At 52.6% G+C, this 19,347-nt stretch overlaps 1 protein-coding gene across 2 annotated transcripts; it reads right to left on the reverse strand.

Annotated features, from left to right (window-relative positions):
- Positions 1-6,033: 6,033 nt before the first annotated feature.
- On the reverse strand, positions 6,034-15,867 carry KCNK6 (potassium two pore domain channel subfamily K member 6). 2 transcript variants are annotated; one of them, XM_081273320.1, is made up of 3 exons: positions 15,453-15,867; positions 6,496-6,891; positions 6,034-6,396 (listed from the first exon to the last, which is right to left on the reverse strand). In XM_081273320.1, the coding sequence occupies exons 1-3, from the start codon at positions 15,772-15,774 to the stop codon at positions 6,173-6,175; spliced, it is 942 nt and encodes a 313-aa protein (XP_081129446.1). In that variant the 5' UTR covers positions 15,775-15,867; the 3' UTR covers positions 6,034-6,172. The 2 variants fall into 2 exon arrangements, with proteins under 2 accessions (XP_081129446.1, XP_081129445.1); XM_081273319.1 differs by having other exon boundaries at positions 6,034-6,891.
- Positions 15,868-19,347: the final 3,480 nt, after the last annotated feature.

Consider the following 19,347-nt stretch of genomic DNA (forward strand, 5'->3'; position numbering starts at 1 on the left):
CATAGGGCTGGGGATGTGGCTCAAGCGGTAGCTGCGCTCGCCTGGCATGCGCGGGGCGCTGGGTTCCATGCTCAGCACCAAAAAATAAAATAAAATAAAGATGTTGTGTCCACCTAAAACTAGAAAATAAATATTAAAAAGCAAAACAAAACATTGTCTCATCCAAAATATGGACATGGTCATCCATCACCAACATTATTGTGGGAAGTCAAGAAAATAACATCTGAAGAGGGCAGCACAGTGCCTATACAAGTGAACAGTTAAGTACTGTTAAATATACAGGAGGCCATTAGTTTGAGCTTCTAAGCAAAGGCTGGTCACACCTCCCACACCTGGCTATTTTAACATCTTCAAGGAAAGTATCTTTGAAAGAATCTGTCCAGGATTTTATTCTCTGTTTCTGCTGTCCTCGCCATTAGTCTCTGTCTTTAAAAGCAGCCTTCTCTGCTCAGCTCATGGGAGCATGCATTTTATGTGTTCTGATTCTGAAACTGAGTGATGGTAGGGATAAATCCTCTGACTTCACTTGCTTATAGTTACTTCTTTTCTTTTTTTTTTTAAAGAGAGAGAGAGAGAGAGAGAGAGAGAGAGAGAGAGAGAGAGAGAGAGAGAATTTTTTTTTAATATTTTTATTTTTTAGTTCTCAGCGGACACAACATCTTTGTTGGTATGTGGTGCTGAGGATCGAACCCGGGCCGCACGCATGCCAGGCGAGCGCGCTACCGCTTGAGCCACATCCCCAGCCCCCCTAGTTACTTCTTTTAATTGATTTTAAAAATCACTAGCATTGGGCTGGGGTTGTGGCTCAGAGGTAGAGCGCTTGCCTAGCATGTGTGAGGCACTGGGTTCAATTCTCAGCACCACATACAAATAAATAAAATGAAGGTCCATCAACAACTAAAAAATACATTTTAAAAAAATCACTAGCATTAGAGGTCACATAGCTGAGTGATGTAGTACTAGTCTCCCATTCACTTTGCAGTAAATACCACCTAATGTGGGTGATGGTGATAATGGGTGCCTCGGTTACTTTTCAGGGACTTGAAGGATTTTTTTTTTAAGCTATGGCTCTTCACTTGGGTTTGCACAAGTGTTAAATGGGCGACTTCTTTGATGTTAGGAACCTGAAAACTCCACCTTCAGATCATACTAATGCTGCCATTTTCTGGACATGTGTCCTATGAAAATTGATTGGGCATGCATAGACCACTGATACTTCACCTCCAATCAGACATCCCCATGTCTTAAATTACCCTGTTTCTTTCTCCCATATCCCAAACCCTATCCTTACTTTCCACCTTCACACTAACCACTTTGTGAAGAAAGTCTTACAAAATTCACCCTGAGATTTCCATGATTGGCAAGTGTGCACTGGGCAGACCAGGTCTGGTTCAATAGCAATTGTAGAATCACAGAGGAATGCCATTGAGAGCTTTAATCTAAATTTGTTTTCATTTTAACTTTTAAAGTCTCTGATTGTGACTTTATATTTATTTTTATTATTATTATTATTATTTTTAACTGTGCTTGGGATTGAATCTCATGCATGCCAAGCAAGCACTCTACCACTGAGTTACAGCTCCAGGGAGACCTATGATTTTTCAATGAACTGCAAACCTGACTTCAAACCAGTCGTTTTCAAATTTGAGCTCTCATTAGATTCACAAAAAGACCTCATTCAAACAGGATGGTGGGCTCCACCCTGGAATTTTTGATTCAGTAGATCTGGGGTGGGCACGAGAAGTTTTATTTCTATCAAGTTCTTAGGTGATGCTGATCCTGGAGGTCTGAGGCCCACACCTTGAGAACCAGAACTCTAAAACCTTCCAAATCCCAGGACCTCAGGAACATCCAGACCCCTCAGATGGCTTCCAGACGCTCATCCCTGTTGTCCCATCCAGATCGCCTCATTCCTCCCCATAGATTCCTGTGTGCCACGGCCCAGTCACACAGAGTGGTGGAATGTCCTTGCTCAGGTGCCATTGCTTCTTCAGACCTGTGCACACACTGTAATGTGCTCAAATACCAGTTCCTTTTTTGTCATCAAGCTACTTCCCTTCAAGTTTCTGTCATGGTTTTGTGGCGCTGGGGGTGAAACCCAGGGCCGTGCACACGCTAGGCAAGTGTCTATTACTGGGCTACACCCTCAGCCCTCCATATTTTTTTCTGTGATGCATGACAAGCCCCCATAAATCCTTCAGCCCCTGAGGACACCTGGCTAGAGACAGACCTATCTCTGTCATTGGATGGAGAGATTCAAGCCCTGCCCAACAGCACAGACCAGGTACCCTTATGTAAATGGACAGCAGGTGGAGCCTGTCTTTCCCACCAGTCCACCCCACGGGCTGGGAGGGTGACTTCATCCAAAGAAATCAACTCAGCAGCCATGTACCTAACCCATCTAGATCCACCAGTCAACACCACCAGGTTTCCCAGTGACATGCCCAGCTTGGGGACACAGCACCCTAGGCGGGGACAGTGCCTTCATTAGGTCCCAGTGCACAAGGCTTTTGCTGCAGCATTGTTTTAGCAGCAAAAGATGAAATCACCCACACACCTCTCCGGACGCCAGAATGACTCGGGGACATGTGTCCTAGAGGAGGCCCCGCAGATACAGAGGATATGAGACCTAGGCGTGTGCCTCTGGTGTAATGTCTGAATTACACCGTGATGGCGGAAAAAATACAAGAAGCAGTGATGTCACAGAATGTGGTGTAGAAATGGGAATGTTTTTATATCATCTACATAATATTTTACAATGAGCACAACAGCAATATGAGGCAGCATTTCACGGAGTCCTGCGCGCGCTGGGCGCTCTCCAGGTGGTGAGCTCCACTGCTCCATCCACGAGGTAGGCGCGGTTGGCATCCCGTGTCACAAATGAGCAACTGGACGTGACATCACCTGCCCAAAGTCCCCCAGCTTGGGAGTGACAGTCTGTGATTCTCACCACCTCAACACACTAGGTACCATTTGTGTAGAATGGGAAATAAGACTCGCGTGTGGACGTTGCCGGCGCATCCCGGGAGGAAACCTGCGGACCCCCGAGCCGAGTGCGGGAGGAAGGCTTCTCCTCCGCCGGCCGGGCTCTCCGTGGTACAGTTGGCATTTCTCTTTTCCTTTTTCTCTCCTCCCTCTCCTCTATTTTCTCTCTCTCTCTCTCTCTCTGTACCAGGCATTGAACCCAGAGGCGCTTACCCGCTGAGCCCCAGCCCCAGCCCTCTCTATATTTTATTTAGAGACAGGGTCTTGCTGAGTTGCAGAGGCTGGCTTTGAACCCACGATTCTCCTGCCTCAGCCTCTTGAGCTGGTGGGATGACAGGCGTGTGCCACTGTGCCCAGCTCCCCTTTGGAATCTTTAGCACATCCTTTTTTTGTTTTTAAATATTTCGAATGGAACAGGACCTGGTAACTCTTCCTAGAGGAACCTGCAGAGCAGCAGCAAGCCCTGGAAGCCAGATTAACAGGCACCTCCCTCAAGGAGATGAGAAGCAGCTGCCCAAACCATCCACCCTGATTTGAGTGCCAAGGTCCAATATGACCTTGATAAGAAGCCCAGAAGGCTGGGAAGCTGAGAAGAGCTGGACAGTGGATGTTTCTGAGCTCCCATAAGAAGAGGTGACCAACCAAGAGCCTGTTCAAATCCCAGTTTTGCACTTTCTGTGTGACTTTTGGCAAGTTACTTAACCTCTCTGAGCCACTTTTCCTCATCTGTAAAAGGTAGAGAATGTTCATAACTCACAGGTTTGCTGAGAAGGTTGAATGTGTCAAGGGCTTAGAGCTGTGCCTGGCACATGGTGAACCCTCTGTAAGTATTTTCTATCACTGATCACAACATCATGTGGAACTTAAAATTCTCTTTTCTATTTTTTCAAATATTTTTTAAAAATATTTTTTAGGGGCTGGGGATGTGGCTCAAGCGGTAGCGCGCTCGCCTGGCATGCGTGGGGCCCGGGTTCGATCCTCAGCACCACATACCAACAAAGATGTTGTGTCCGCCAATAGCTAAAGGATGAATATTGAAATTCTCTCTCTCTCTTTCTCTCTCTCACTCTCTCTTTAAAAAAAAAAAAAAAATATATATATATATATATATATATATATATATATATATATATTTTTAGTTGTAGTTGGACACAAATACCTTTATTTTATTTATTTTTATGTGGTGCTGAGGATTGAACCCAGTGCCTCACATGTGCTAGGCAAGTGCTCTACCACTGAGCCACAACCCCAGCCCTAAAATTTTCTTTTCTTAGCATTTTACTATCTACTTTCCTGGTTTTCCTTATTCCTCTTTATCCTGTGCTCTTTTTCTTTCTCCTTTGTAAGCACTTTTCTTTGGTATCACAACATTCATTGAAGGGTCATTGCTCACTAGAGAAGATCATGTCCAATTGTGATGCCTAGACCTCTGGCAGCCACTTTGGGACCATGAGGGGAGAACACATGTGAGGCAAGCCTTCAGCTGAGGGTGGCAGAGCAGAGACACAGGGACCCTGGGATCACTAGGCTCTCGCATAGCTGTGGAGAGTATTTCCAGAGGTCTCCCTGACTCTGATGAGGAGCAATCTAACATTTGCCTTATTAGAATCCCAGAAAAGCCAAAATCTTTCCTAATATCAATATGTAAACAGCCTGAGGCCACTTACTTCTCTCTTCATCCCCTCCCACGGCCTTAATTCCTTTATCTCTGTCTCCAACTTTGACTACCCCAGTGAGCCCCAGCCCCAGGGACCTGTGACACCCCCTGGATGTCCCTGTAGCCCCTCAGACTCACCATATGTTAAAATAGCCCCCAACCCCCCTCAGAACTGTTCTGCCTCCCAGGTCCCCAGGCGCAACTGACCATGGGCCTGGTCCTTCCCAGTCTGCAAAGCCCATCCGCCAGCTCCGGGCCTCCCCGATCCCATGGCCCTGCCCAGCCCATTCTCGCCCTCTGTTCTCCCCCAGCCTCCCCCAGCACCCTGCCTCAGTTTCCCCCACTTGTCTCCCTGCACACGCAGCTGGGGGCCTTCCTAAAGTCCAAACCTGACCAGGACTCCCCTTCCCCAAACCTCTCTGTACCTCTCCAGTGCCCTCGGGATGAGCTAGGAGCTCAGTCCAGGGCCCTTGGCAGGAGGCTCTGCGACAGCCCATCTCAGGAGGGGCAGATCCGAGGGGCTTAAACCTACAACTAATCACTTCCTCGCCTGTGGCTGGGTCAAGGGACCACCTTCCCTTGCCTCAGTTTCCTCACTTGTGGAAAGGAGATAACCAACATTAAAAAGTAAAGTATCCAGAAGAGAGCCTGCCAGAGAGTGTCACAGAGTAACAGGGCAGCCCCGGCGACCCGGCGACATCACCCCTGCAAGTGGCGCTATCCTGGTTGCCATTTTATAGGAACAGTCTGAGAGGTAGAGAAACTGCCTAAGGACACAGGCAGCACACGGCTGGGCTAGAGGGAGCCCACAGGCTCAGTGAAGGGGGACCTGGGCTGAGATGCTGAGGGAGGTCCTGCCACCCGGCCTGCCGCAGGATGGCCACGCAGGCCCTGGTCCCTGGAGGTACCTGGGAACATGAATCAAGGACACCTTCTTCCTCTGACCATTCCTCACATTTCCGTTCTCAGTTCTGTCACTTCCTCTCCTGACCTTCCAGCTGCAGCTGGGCTGGTGGCCTGACCACTCACTCTGCCTGTGCCATCTGGGACTTCCACCAGTTGGGGACACATCTCTGAGCCTTATAAAGGCAGAGACCAGGGCCACTTCCACTACTCCTGTGTCCCCAGAACTGTGTAGCCCTGGGCCAGCACAGAGGCCGGGTCTGAGGGTGACCGGACATCCCTCTGACAGCCGAGGAAACAAGGAAACCGAGGCTCAGAGAGGGCTGCCACTGAGCACCTGACCTGCTCTAAACAGGTCCGGACAGGGTGTGGGACAGCCTGGCTGGAAGAGCGGGTGGGTGAGAGGCTGACGGAACATGGAGACTGAGGCACCAAGGGACAGCAGGAGGGAAGGACAGACGTCAGGAAACCAGAAAGGGGGGGGCAAGGGGGAGAGGGGACAACAGGTGGGGAGAGGGGTGGGGGTGCCGCTGGAGCCCCAGGGCCCGAGGGCCGAGCAGCCCCTGCCTCCGCTCCACCTGCGTGGACATCGGGTCCTGCCCTGGGCCCGCAGCCACCGCCTGCCCGCTACCTGGGGATGGAGGCGTAGTCGGCGCGGGCGCCAGCGGAGAGGTGCTGGTGCAGCTCGGGCGGGGCGCCCAGGATGTCCACCCGATCGTCCCTGTCGTCGCCGAGGCTGGCGGGGCACGGGCTGGGCAGCAGGACGAGCTCCGTGAGGCCGTGGAGGTCGGACACGTGGCGGAAGGTCTGCAGCACCAGCACCATGGCCACCAGGCCCAGGAAGAGGTAGGCTGCGGACACGGGGAGGGTCGGCCTGGCGCGGCCCACGGCTGTCCCCCGCAGCCCTCCCGCCACCCGCCCGCCCTCGGCGCCAGCCAGGCCCAGCTCACCTGTGACCAGCACCTTGTAGAGGGCCCGGTGGGGCTGGCCGGGGGCCTCGCCGGGGACATAGTCTCCCAGGCCGATGGTGGACAGAGAGATGAAGCAGAAGTAGAAGGCGTCCAGGAAGCTCCAGGCCTCCTCCAGGTGGGCGAAGACCGCGGCCGGCACCAGAAAGCAGACGGTCACGATGACGCCCAGCAGGGCCACCAGGTGCCAGCGCGCGGCCCGTCGCGGGTCCCAGCCCCAGCGCCAGTTCAGCCAGGACAGGGGCGCGTGGGTCAGCAGCAGCGACAGGCGCTGGGCCGAGGCGGTGAGCAGCAGCATGGTGGTCGGCACGCCCAGGAGCGCGAAGGCGATGGAGAAGGCCTTGCCCGCGTCCGTCAGCGGCGTCGTGTAGCCGTAGCCTGCGGGGAGGGGACTGCTGTCCACCCAGCGCTCCATGGAGCTGGCCCAGGTGGCGGGGGACACCCGAACCAGAGCTGGCTGCAGCCCAACCCACCCCCTGCAGGGCCTCCTGTCCCCAGAGTGGCCGCCACCCCCCACTCAAGCCTGGAGCCGGGGTTGCTTGCAAACTCAGGCGAGGCCGGAGGAAAGCCTCGCCTGACTCACCACATTTGCTTTCAGTTACTTGCTTTTAAGGATAAAGATCGCTGATTTGAGCTGGGTAGGAGGCACACACCTGAATTCCCACGACTGGGGAGGTTGAGGCAGGAGAACCACAAGTTCAAAGCCAGCCTCAGCAACTCAGTGAGGCCCTAAGCAACTTAGCCACCACCCCCTCAAAATAAAAAATAAAAAGGTCCGGGGTGTGGCTCAGCAGATACCAAAATAAATAAAAAAATACAAAGGGCTGGGACATAGCTCAGTGGTACCCTGGATTCAGTCTCCAGTACCTCCCACCACTGACTTGGGGACTGGGGTGCAGCTTAGGGATAGAGTCCCTGCTGGTATGTGCAAGGCCCCAAGTTTCATCACCAGCACTGAAAAGTATATACATATCACTAATTTTAGAGGTCACACAGCTAAGTAATACATTATTAGTCTCCCGCTAGCTCTGCTGAGAGGACACCCCTGCTGTGTGGGTCTTGATGCTCACGGTTGCCCAGGTAGCTTCTGTGGGACTTGGAGGCCGCTTTGGCTAAAACCCTGACTCTTGCCTTGGGCCCATGCAGGTGACCTCTTTGATATCAAGGGGCAAGCTTCCCCTTCAGGTCATGCTAATGCTTCCATTTTCCGAACATATGTCCCATAAAGAGCCAGGAAGACTGATTAGTCCCACGCAGACCACTAATGGCTTCACCTCCAGTCACCTTTTTCCACACCTCATGTCACCCTGCTTCCTTCTCCCATGAATGTCCCGACCCTCTCCTCTGGGAAGCATTAACGTTGAAGTTGAGACACTTTCCACACCAGTCCCCGTGAGTAACTCTCTTGCAAAACTCCTCATTTCAGTGACAAGCCAGCTGCACTTTCACCCAGGACTCCAGGAACCTCACATTCCATGTGTCAGCGCGGCCTGTCATCTCAGCCTTCAGACAGACCCACAGCCACCCACTTCTCCCCCTAACGTAGCCTCATGGCCCTGCCCTTGTCCCACCGACCACAGCAGCCTCCCCCAGACCTCCCTTTTCTTTTAACCAGACCCCACAGTCTGTCCAGCTCACTCAGACTGAAGGACAAAGGCTTCACCCAACCCAAAGGGGCAGTATGCTCCTACCTCAGGGCCTTTGCTCAGGGCCTAAGCTCTTTCCATACATCCCCGGATTCCCCTCTCCAGTCCTTCAGACCTTTATCCAATGTCACCCTCTCAGTGATGCCTCCTCTGACCACTTTATTCTAGGTTGTAACACCCCCTTACTCCTGCCTTCCCACACCCCAGTTTCCTTATTTGGTCACTGCCTCCCCGAGGGTATCAGTTCCAGGAGGGCAGCGGATTCTGTTCTGTCCCTGCTGTGCGCATGATCACGTGGGTACTTAATGAAGGGCGCAGGCTTCTGCCTGGCCTTAGTTTCCCCTACTCTTAAAAGGGTGTGACAAGGGGCTGGGGATGTGGCTCAAGCGGTAGCGTGCTCGCCTGGCATGCGTGGGGCCCGGGTTCGATCCTCAGCACCACATACCAACAAAGATGTTGTGTCCGCCGAGAACTAAAAAGTAAATATTAAAAATTCTCTCTCTCCCCCCCCCCACTCACTCTCTCTTTAAAAAAAAAAAGGGTGTGACAAGCCCCAGTGGACTCCTGGAGGGCCATGGGAACCCAGCAAGGCCTGCGGGGACATGAATTCTGCAAGCAGAAATATGTCACAGAGGACCTCAGGTGTGGGGCCACTGACTAGGAGTGACAAAGAGCAATTTTAAATCTCTTTATTTATATTTCCCTAATAAACAAACCAAAGCGTCAGATCTATGACTGGGTGACGAGGACCCAGTTATGCCACAGTTAAAAGGCTGCAGACCCAGCACTGCGATGCATAATGCAGTGTGGACACCTGCACCAGCCGGTGTTTACTAAACCTGCTTCCCAAACAAAGGGATCCCAGGTGTTTTATTTTTCCTTTGTATTTTTTTGTTTGCTTAGTTGGTTGATTTTTTGCAGCGCTGGGGATGGAACCCAGGCCTCAGGGCTGCTAGGCAAGTGCTGTGAGCTACACCCAGCGCTGATCCCATTATATATATATATATATATATATATATATATATATATATACTTCAAAGAACCAAAAGCAAGCTCTAGAAGACAGAACTGCTCACAATAGTTAGAATGAGGAAGTAACTAAAGTTCCCATCCACAGATTAATGGACCAGCACAATGCAGCACACGCTGATATTCGGCCTTGAAAAGAAGAAATTCTGATACGTGCTGTAACGTGGATTATCTCTGAGAACTGCTGGGTGACCAGTCACTAGAAGATAAGTTCTGTATGATTCCCCTCAGTAAGGCAGGTAGGCGGTCAGATTCAGAGAAAGTAGAATGGTGATTGCCAGGGCTCAGAGGGAGAGGCCATCAGGGAATTATTGTTCCAGGAAGGCAGAATATCTGGGTTTTGTTTTGTTTTTTTACTCCTTTGGCACTGAGAATTGAACCCAGGGGCACTTTACCACAGAGCCATATCCCCAGCCCTTTTTTATTTTGAGACAGGGTGTCATTAAATTGCTGAGGCTGGCCTCCAACTTGTAACCTTACTGCCTCAGCCGCCCGAGCCACTGGGATTATAGGCATCAGAGTTTCCCTTTTGCAAGATGAAAACAGTCCTGGAAGTAGATGATGGGGAGGGGTACACAACAGTGAATGTGATCAGCGACATTGAACTACATACTTCAAAATGGTGAAGATGAGCCTGGGGCTGGGGCTCAATGGCAGAGCGCTGGCCTAGCATGTGTGAGGCACTGGTTCGATCCTCGGCACCACATAAAAAATAAATTAATCAACAGAGATATTGTGTGTCCCTCTACAACTAAAAAATATTTCTAAAAATGGTGAAGATAGGGCTGGGGATGTGGCTCAAGCGGTAGCGCGCTCGCCTGGCATGCGTGGGGCCCGGGTTCGATCCTCAGCACCACATACAAACAAAGATGTTGTGTCCGCCGAAAACTAAAAAATAAATATTAAAAAATTCTCTCTTTTTTAAAAAAATGGTGAAGTTAGTACATTTTATGTTATGTCTATTTTATCACTAAAATTGAAAAAAGGAAAAAGGATGTCAGGTGTGGCGGTGCGCACCTGTAACCCCAGCTACTCAGGAGGCCGAGGCAGGAGGATCCCAAACTCAAGGTCAGCTACTGGGATTACAGGCAGGGCCACCGAGTCTGGCAGATGCCCTCAGCCACCTAGAATAAGGACATTCCTCCTCCCTTGCAGCCAGATGTGACTCTGTGACTAATTTCTGGACAAAGAATTATCATGAAAGAATCCAGGTCCTTCTCTCTGAGAGGATCCACTCTCTCTCTTGAGAGTGTTCCGTTTTCCCTTTTTCTGTCTCCTCTAATAACCTCATGCTGTTACTCAAGAAAGAAAGAAAGAATGAATGAATGAATTCAGGGACTTCCAGGAAGGGTCATGAAGGAGAGGGGTGATCCCCATATCGTCCCTTTTCTTTCCTGTTCTGTTGACTGGAACACAGACATGAAGGCTGGAGTGCAGCAGTCGTTTTGGACTGTAAAGAGACCTGGGAAACAGAAACTGTCCAGAGCAGATACAGGGGAGCAGGGTTTTGCTGAGGAGTATGGGTCTCTGACCCCCAGCACCTCTCTGGTCTTGGACTGACCACCTCAGATGTGAGCAAGGAGTCAACGTCCATCTTATTTAAGCAGCTGTGATTGGGAGCTTTTCCTTCATGACTCTAACCTCAGGAACACAGGTTCTAGTTGGGTGTGGTGGTGCAACCCACAGTCCCAGTCACTCGAGGCTGAGGCAGGAGGACCCTGAGCCCAGCAGTTTGCACAGCCTGGGTAACAGAGCAAGATCAATAAATAAAAAATAAAACAAGGCTTTGTGTTCTCTGTGTGTTCCTGGGGATTGAAAGCAGGGTGCTCGACCACTGAGCCACACCCCAACCCTTTTTATTTTTTGGACAAGTTTTCCTTCAATGGCCCAGGCTGGCCTTGAACTTGGAATCACCCTGCCGCAGCCCCCCAAGTAGCCGGGATTACAGGCCTGCGCCACCACACCCAGCAAAATGAGGGTTTGGTGGAGAACCTCCCCTGACCCAGCTGACACAACCGGTTTGCAAGCCACAGGACATCCTCATAAACAAGAAAACCAGAGTTGGGATTGAATGGGGCTGGCAGGCCTCCACTTACTACTTCAAAGAGCTGAGTCCAAAATAAGTGTTTTCCATTTTTTTCCTGCATGACCTTGGCTAAGTGACGCCTCCTTTCTGAGCCTCTGTTTTCTAACCAGCAAAAAAAAAAAAAAAAAAAAAGAAAGAAAAGAAAAAGGGCTCAATAAATAATCCCCTCCTCAAATGTGGTAGGGGGGCAGGGGGGCGCTTAGCACCCAGCGCAAGTGTGGAGAGGGTCGTGGCGATGTGGTACTACAATCCGTGTGTGTGTGCGTGTGTGTGTGCATGGGTGTGTGCGTGTATGTTCGGGGGGGTGGATCAGGGCCTCATGCACATGAGGCACCTGCTTTACCATGGAGCTCCGCCCGCAGCCAGCTACGGTGACCACAAGCCTGACTTCCTTTTCCCTGGTCCCAGTTCCCTATCCCCGCTGCCCACACCTGGCCTCAACTTCTCACTAGGTCTTAGGATTTGGGCCTGTGACAAAATGAGGGACACCGAGAAACAGGTCTCTTGGAAGGACATCCAGTTTGTATTCCAAGGCTCCAGGTACATTCGGGGTTCCTGGCCCCACCCAGAACCATCCAGGTGACTGAGGCTCTGTCAACATGAGCTGTACCAGCTCACCCAGGCAAGGACACCTCCTTGACCAAACTCCAGCCAGCTTTCTCTGAGCGCTGTTTATCTTCAAGACTCCTAAGAATCCCCACCCTGGATATTGCATCAAATTCCTCATCACCCCCCACATTTTTTTTTGTATTGGGAATGGAACCCAGAAGTGCTTTGCCACTAAGCTACACCCCTAATGTTTAAAATTTTTTTGAGAGAGAGAATTTTAATATTTATTTATTTTTTAGTTTTCGGCGGACACAACATCTTTGTATGTGGTGCTGAGGCTCGAACCCGGGCCGCACGCATGCCAGGCGAGTACGCTACCGCTTGAGCCACATCCCCAGCCCCCTAATGTTTAAATTTTTAAAAAATTTGCAACAGGGTCTCACTAAGTTACTTATGGCCTCACTGAATTGCTGAGGCTGGCCTTCAGCTTTCGATCCTCCTTCCTCAGCCTCCTGAGTAGCCAGGATTATAGGTGTCACCGCACCCAGCCTCATCTCCTCCTCCCTCCTTTTTCACCTCCTCCCACTCTTTTGAAACAGGTCTCGCCATGTTGCCCCAACTGGCCTGGAACTCATGATCCTTCTGCCTGAGGTGCCTGAGGAGTTGGGACCTCAGGTGTGAGCACCACGTGTGGCTGACTGGCCTGGGTTTGGGAGGCAGAGTGCTGTCGGGTATGTGCAAGGCCCTGGGCTCCAACCCCAACGCCAGAGAAAAGAAACTGTCCAGCCCAGTGGAGGAAGCCTCCTGCCCTGTCCCCCCCACCCTGACCCCTCACTCCACTGCCTTCACGGCTGAGTTCCTCTAGGAAACGCACACTGGCCCTCTTCAAGCCACGCAGTGTTGAAACAGAGCCATCGAATGGCGACTTCCCTGTTCCTAAAGGCACGTCAGGCTGTTTTTCAGAACTGGCACGGGACCCTGGGATCTGACCTAAGATGGCCTCAGCAGCCTGGAGGAACCCAGGCTCTGAGGAGCAGAACCAGAGAACAGGCCCCCAGCCCTGGACTAGACCAGCGAGGGCCACTGTCAACAGAGGCAGAATAGACCAGAATCATCCCCAAGTTCCCCTGGACCAGCCGACTGTCAAACCCCGTCCCCAGCCACTCAGGCTCCTCCCCTACTGGCCAGTCCAGTCTGGGAAATGGACTTGAATGCGCCTCCTTGCCCTTGGCCTTCAATAAAGCTCTTTCTTTTTGTAAAAACCCTGGCTTCTATGTGCGTCGGGCAGCAAGACCTTGCTCAGTAGCAGAGTGGTATGTTGGGTAAGAGCACTGGATTCTGGAGATTTGGTTCAAATCTCTACACCTTTCCAGCTGTGTGACCTTGGGCTAATGGACACACACTCTCACATTTTCTCTCTCTCCAGGCATTACTATCTTTTTTTTCACTAATGGGGACTGAACTCAGGGGTGCTCTACGACTGAGCCACATGCCCAGCTTTTGTTTTAAATTGCTGAGGCTGACCTCGAACTTGGGATCCTTCTGCCTCAGCCTCCTGAGTCACCGCACCCAGCTTTATTACCCCATTTTACAGATGAGGGAGGACACGGAGCAGCAGCGGAGCAGGGATGCCAAGCCAGGCGGCATCTGCCTGGTGTCTGGCCTCCCTCACCTGCTCCTCCTCCAGCGAGGATGCAGAAACCAGGATCTACGAGGAGACAGCAAGGCGCTGACCCAGGGAAGGTCAGAGGCTGGTCGGGCCGGCCCTGGCAGGCCCTGCAGTGTGGGGGAGAGCACGCCCCAGGCAAGGCGGCTAAGTCTAGTCTGGGAGGAAATCACCCCGCTTTGCCGCCAGTGGCCTCTGTTGGCTGATCCATAGGATGGGGCACCAAGGGGGACAGATGCCACCCCTTACTGCTGCACTACCAGCTGGAGGCCGTCAGGATTCTGGACCACCCTCCTCCACGTTCCCAAAGGGGCAGCTGGTGGCTGGGGAGGGGCTGGGGAGCAGCAGAGCGTGATGGCAGAGGGACTTCCCAGGTCTGTGAGGGGACAAGGGATTTCCCCGAGGCCAGGGTTCTTAAGGGTTGGGGGTGGGGTAGATCCCAGGGTCCCACTTGAATGAGGGCTCAGAGCAGGGAGTCTAGGGGTCAGTCTTAAATCAAGGGCCAGTGTCCTTGTTTGAAATGAATCCTGGGGTCCTGGGTCAAAGGGCCAGCAGCAGCTGGTGACGTCTGGCAGAGAAGTCCTCAGGCAGAGAGGGCTGTGAAGCCCAGGGTACCCGAGGGCAGGTGGTAAGGGAGACGCTGCTAAGGGATAAGGCAGTGTCCCAGGCCCTTGCTGACCGTCCAGGGTAGACATGGTGCTGGGGAAGGTCCTGTGCAGAGGCCTGGCGAAGCCTTCGTGGAGAGAATTTGAGACAACACAGGCTGGGGCAGTTGGGTGGAAGGGACGTCCCAGCTGTGAATCTGGAAAAGGTCAGAGGGCTCCCAAGTCCCCAGGAGATCCCCTTGTTTGGGAAATCTACAGAGGGCAGGGGACCTCAGCGCCAAGACAGACACGGGAGAGGCCACCTGGGCTGGCATCTTGTGGGGCCAGGAGGCAGATTCTGCTGTGCACAACAGTGAGGGGCGCTAGCATCCCCACAGGAGGTCCTGGTGGTTCTGGGGCTCTCACTGAGGGGTTTCAGGGGGTGGGGGGTGGGAGTCTCAGTTCATGGTTTAAAGAGGACTTCGTGGAGAGTCCTGGGGTTTCAAAGGGCTAGAAGTCTGCTGGAGGTGGTTAGGGGACAGAGCGGTAGGAGTCTGGGAGTGGGCTTCTGGCTGGACAGTCTGTGGGCCTCCATGGGGGGGTCCCTTTCACACACCCTCAGTTGTTGGGGCTACTAAATTGGGGTCACAGGTCCAGAAGGAACAGAGAGTGTCCCAGCTGAGGAAGAAACCCTGCAAGGCTGGGGGCGTTGTCAGGATGGCTGTGGGAGGTCCTGTGCTGGAGCGGGGGAGTATGAGGCCACAGGGATGGCGGCTGTCCTATCTGGGACCCATGCAGAGAGTGATGGAGGGCCAGAGGGTTGGGAGTCCCAGAGCAGCCACAGGTTCCTGCCAAGTGTCTCCCTGGAAGGCAGGCCTTTGGTGATGGTGTGGGGCGGCAGGGTCCTGGCTGGGGTCAGGAGGAAGTGGGTGTAGGGACAGCCGTGGGTGTAGGGACAGTTGGGAGACAAGGTTGGAAGCAATGGCTGTAGCAGCCCAGAGATAGGTACTAGCCCGAAGGAGGCTCCCAGCCAGAGGGGACGGGATCTCAGGTGGAGGCTTCCAGGTCCTCCTTGGTCTCAGGAGAGACCCAAATCCTCACAGGGGTTAAGACGGGGCGGTGAGGTCTCGGGGCGGTGAGGTCCCGGACGCTTGCTTCCCGACAGAATTGGGGGGGTGTTTCCCGCTTAGGAGGAAAGGCCTGGCTGAGGGCCCCCCAGGGGGTCACGCCTCGTGTGGCCGGGGGCCTGGACGGGTGGGCGTGGGTTGAGGGGCTCCGAGGCCCGGGAGGGAGGGGCGTTTTGAAGGACCCGCGGGTCCGAAGGGCCAGGACCAGGTGGGGTCCGGGCGCTGGCTGGCCGGCGGGGCGCGCTCACGTACCCACGGTGGTGACCAGCGTGCTGGCGAAGAAGAGCGCCGAGGCGAAGTCCCAGGCGGGATCCGAGGCGTTGGCGGGCCCCGACGCGTTGGCCAGCGCGGCGCGCCCCAGCCGTCCGGCCGCCAGCACTCGCTCCACGAAGGCGTCCAGGGCCGGGGCCGCCACGCACGGGCTGCGCCGCAGCAGCTGCTCCCGCAGCGTCCCCAACTCGGCTCGGAGCCGGGCTTCGTGAGGCGCCTCCAGCCGCGCCACTAGCAGTGCGCCCAGCACCAGGTACACGGCGTACGCGGCCAGGGCGCCCGCCAGGAGCGCGCCCCGATGCATGGCGTCCGCCGCCCGCTCCCGCACAGCCCCGGGCCGCCCGCTGACGTGGCCCCCGCCTCCGCCGCCGCCCGCCGCCTGGGTTCAGTTCCGGGAGTCCGACGCTGGGCCACTGATGCCCCAAGAGGAAGAGGAAAAAGGGGAGGAGCGGGGCTGGAGGAACGCCCAGCCTCTGGGAAACTGAGGCACGCCCAACTCCAGGTGTTCTGCAGGGCACCGAGGGCGGAGCCCAGCGCTCCTGGCCAGGAGCCTGACAGGACCAGAGGGTGGGGAGATCGCGGTTCCCCAAACTGGAGAGAGTCAAACTCTCCTGGTGGATGGAACAGCCGCTCCCCAACTCCTCGGCGCCGCTGCGCGAGTCTGCTTAGGTTGTGCACTGCATCAAAGAGCGTGGCTAGGCTCAGGGGTAGACTGAAATCCATTTCTCACCCTACTAGCCAAGTCTTGCGCCCTAGATGGGATGGCCACCACCCTGTAGGAACGTCTAATTCACAAAGGCAGACATGATAGGGTCAGGTGTCCCCTGTGCCCTCCTGGACAGAGCGAGGATCCTAACCCGTTCACCACATCTTTGCTCAGATCGCTCTTTGTTCTGGGTAGTACTGGGATCAAAGCAGTTTGGACCCTGCCCTCATTGGGTTCCCAGTATATGGGGAAACTGACAGATCAGTAGAGTGACAGCCCAGGGTGACAGGTCCCGCAGCCCATGGGAAGCACAGGCAAGATTATCAGGGGTAGGATGTAGGAAGCCATAACCCAGCTTAGGGAGGTCAAGAGACTGACCTTAAGAAGGGGGTCATCCTAGCTGAGACATGAAGAGTGACTAGGAGTGAGACAGGGTCTTTGTGAACCAGACTCAAAAATAAAAATTTGCATGAAGCCCTGAGTTCAATCCCAGAACTGAAAAAAAAAAAAAAAAAAAAAAAAAAAAAAAAAAAAAAAAAAGAGGGGGGTAGGGTTGTGGCTCAGCCATAGAGCGCTGGCCTAGCTGTTCGAAGCCCTAGGTTCCATTCTCAGCACCACATAAAAATAAATAAATAAAATAAAAGTATTATATCCAACTATAACTAAAAGTATTTTTTTTTCAAAGAAAGGAAGCAAAGAAGAGAAAAACAGGTGACTTCAAAGGCTGAGGCAGGAGAATTCCAAGTTCAAGGTCAGCCTTTGCAATTTAACAAGACCCTCATCAAGTTAGGGAGACTCCGTCTCTAAATAAAAAGAGCGGGGGATGTGGCTCAGTGGTAAAGTGCCCCTGGGCTCAATCCCCAGTGCCCTTCCACAAAAAAATAGACAGGAATCATAAATATATATCATTGTTTGGGAGGCAGGGCTGGGAGGAGCTCAGTGGTACAGCATATCCTAGCGTGAGCAAGGCCCTGGGTTCGATCCCTGTAACAACAACAACAACATTCCTTCAGTGTCCTTCCTGAGGGTCTCCCTACATCCCTTTGCAGCCAGAAATGAGTACCTCCTGGCAGCCTTCTGGGAGGCAGCCCAGAATCCCAACCCCATCTTACCACAGAGGAGTAGGGCTCGGGGCCAGACCAGACCCAGCCAGCTGGTTCTATTTATAAAAACCATGGCAATTCTTGGAACAGAGGCCAATTTTGGGTTGAAAATCCACAGGAAGAGATACCTGTTAATCAAGATAGCAATGAACTGGGTCAGGCACTGTGGAGCATGCTTGTAATCTCATGAGTTAGGATGCTGAGGCAGGAGGATCACAAGTTCAAGGCCAGCCCCTGCAACTTAGCAAGACCCTGTCTCAAAAAAGGATGTATGTGTGATGAGGTAGTTCAGTGGTAAAGCAACCTGGAGTCCATCCCCAGTAACCCCCCAAAAATAATGATCTGGGTGTGCTACCCAGAGACTCAATACCCAGTATCCCCCACACACGAGCAAAAAAAAAAAAAAAAAAAAAAAAAACTCCAAGAAGTAATATAGAGTGATTTAAGGGGCTGGGTTACTGCAATGATAGAGTGCTTGCCACTTTCTAGCATGTATGAAGCCCTGAGTTTGATCTTTGGCACTACATATTAATAATAATAATAATAATATTATTATTATTATTATTATTATTATTATTATTTAGAGTATACAGGAGGTGTTTCAGGAGGATGAGGAAGGAGGATTGCAAGCTCAAGGCTGGCCTGGGTAGTGAGACTCTGTCTCACTAGGGCTGTGTTGCTCAGTGGTAGAGCACCCTGGATTCAATCCCCAACACAACACAAAAGAATAGAAACAAAGTATACAGGGCTATGTGTACACAAAAACTACCCCCCCCACTGAACCCAGGAGCGCTTAACCTCTGAGGCACATCCTCAGAGCTTTTTTATATTTTATTTAGAGACAGGGTTTTTGCTGAGTTGCTTAGGGCCTCCCTAAATTGCTGTGGCTGGCTTTGAACTCTCAATCCCCCTGCCTCAGCCTCCGAGCGCTGGGATTACAGACGAGCGCCACCTGATTTACCTTGTTTTACATAAAGGGCTGGAGTGTTTGAGGATTCTGGAAGCTACAGGGTCCCGAAACTAATCCTCCACAGATCCCGAAGGATGACAATAGTCACAAGAGGCCAATAAGAAGCCAAAATACTTTATTAATAATAATTAAAAAATAGTCGAGAAGAGATCAGTCTTGCCGGGTGAGTGGTGCCCACCGGGTGAGTGGTGCCCAGTGGCTCGGGAGGCTGAGGCAGGAGGATGGCGAGTTCAAACCCAGCCGCAGCCCTTGAGCGAGGCCTTAAGTAACTTGGCGAGTCCCTGTTTCTAAATAAAATCCAAAAAAAAAAAAAAAAAAAGAGAGAGAGAGAGATGGGCGTGTGGCTAGTGGTTTAGGTGCCCCTGGGCTCAACCCTCGTGCTCCCCCCACCCCCCAAAAAGAGATGGATCTCGTCGCAACAGGAAGGGCTGAGGCTGAGGAGAAAACGGCGGTGAAGCCGAAGGGGCAGATTCTAAACCCGAGGTGAGAAGAGAAATGGGACATCTCATACAAAAGGACCTCAGTGCAGCCTAGACTCGTTATTGAGAAGCCAGGGGCAGCCTTTCAAGGTCCCCAGAAAAGACCTACATCTCCGAGGAGGAAGGGGAAGCCACAATGATAGGGTCCCCAGCTGACATCCTTCCGGAGCGCTATCACTGCCCAGATGTCACCCCCACCGTTGTCTTTGCAGAGATAAGTGGAAGTTAGAGAGCCTCTTTGGTTTTAGAGGAAACCTAGTTGAGAGGACATTTAAATAAATTTCTGGGAACCTGCCTAAAGCTGTCTTCCAAGAAAGACACCGGTTCTTCTCACCTAACCTGTCGGGTGTCTTCTTCCTACTCTAAATATTCACTTTAATACTTAAAGAGTGCCCAAATGGTACAAGCTTCAGAGCTCTCAACTCCGATCAGCCCCTCGGAAACACAAGTCCACCTCTTCTCCCCTTCTTCACACCCTTCGCTGGCTCTCCCGTGCTCTCAGCGACCCAAAAAAGTCCCAAGCGGCAGAGAACTCCATTTCCCATCGCCCTCTTCGCTCAACACGTGACACCTACATTTCCCGTCATGCCCAACAACGCCTACTCCTAGGATTGTTCCC

This window comes from Spermophilus citellus (genome assembly GCF_964194105.1).
Source record: "Spermophilus citellus genome assembly, chromosome: 18".
NCBI lineage: Eukaryota > Metazoa > Chordata > Mammalia > Rodentia > Sciuridae > Spermophilus > Spermophilus citellus.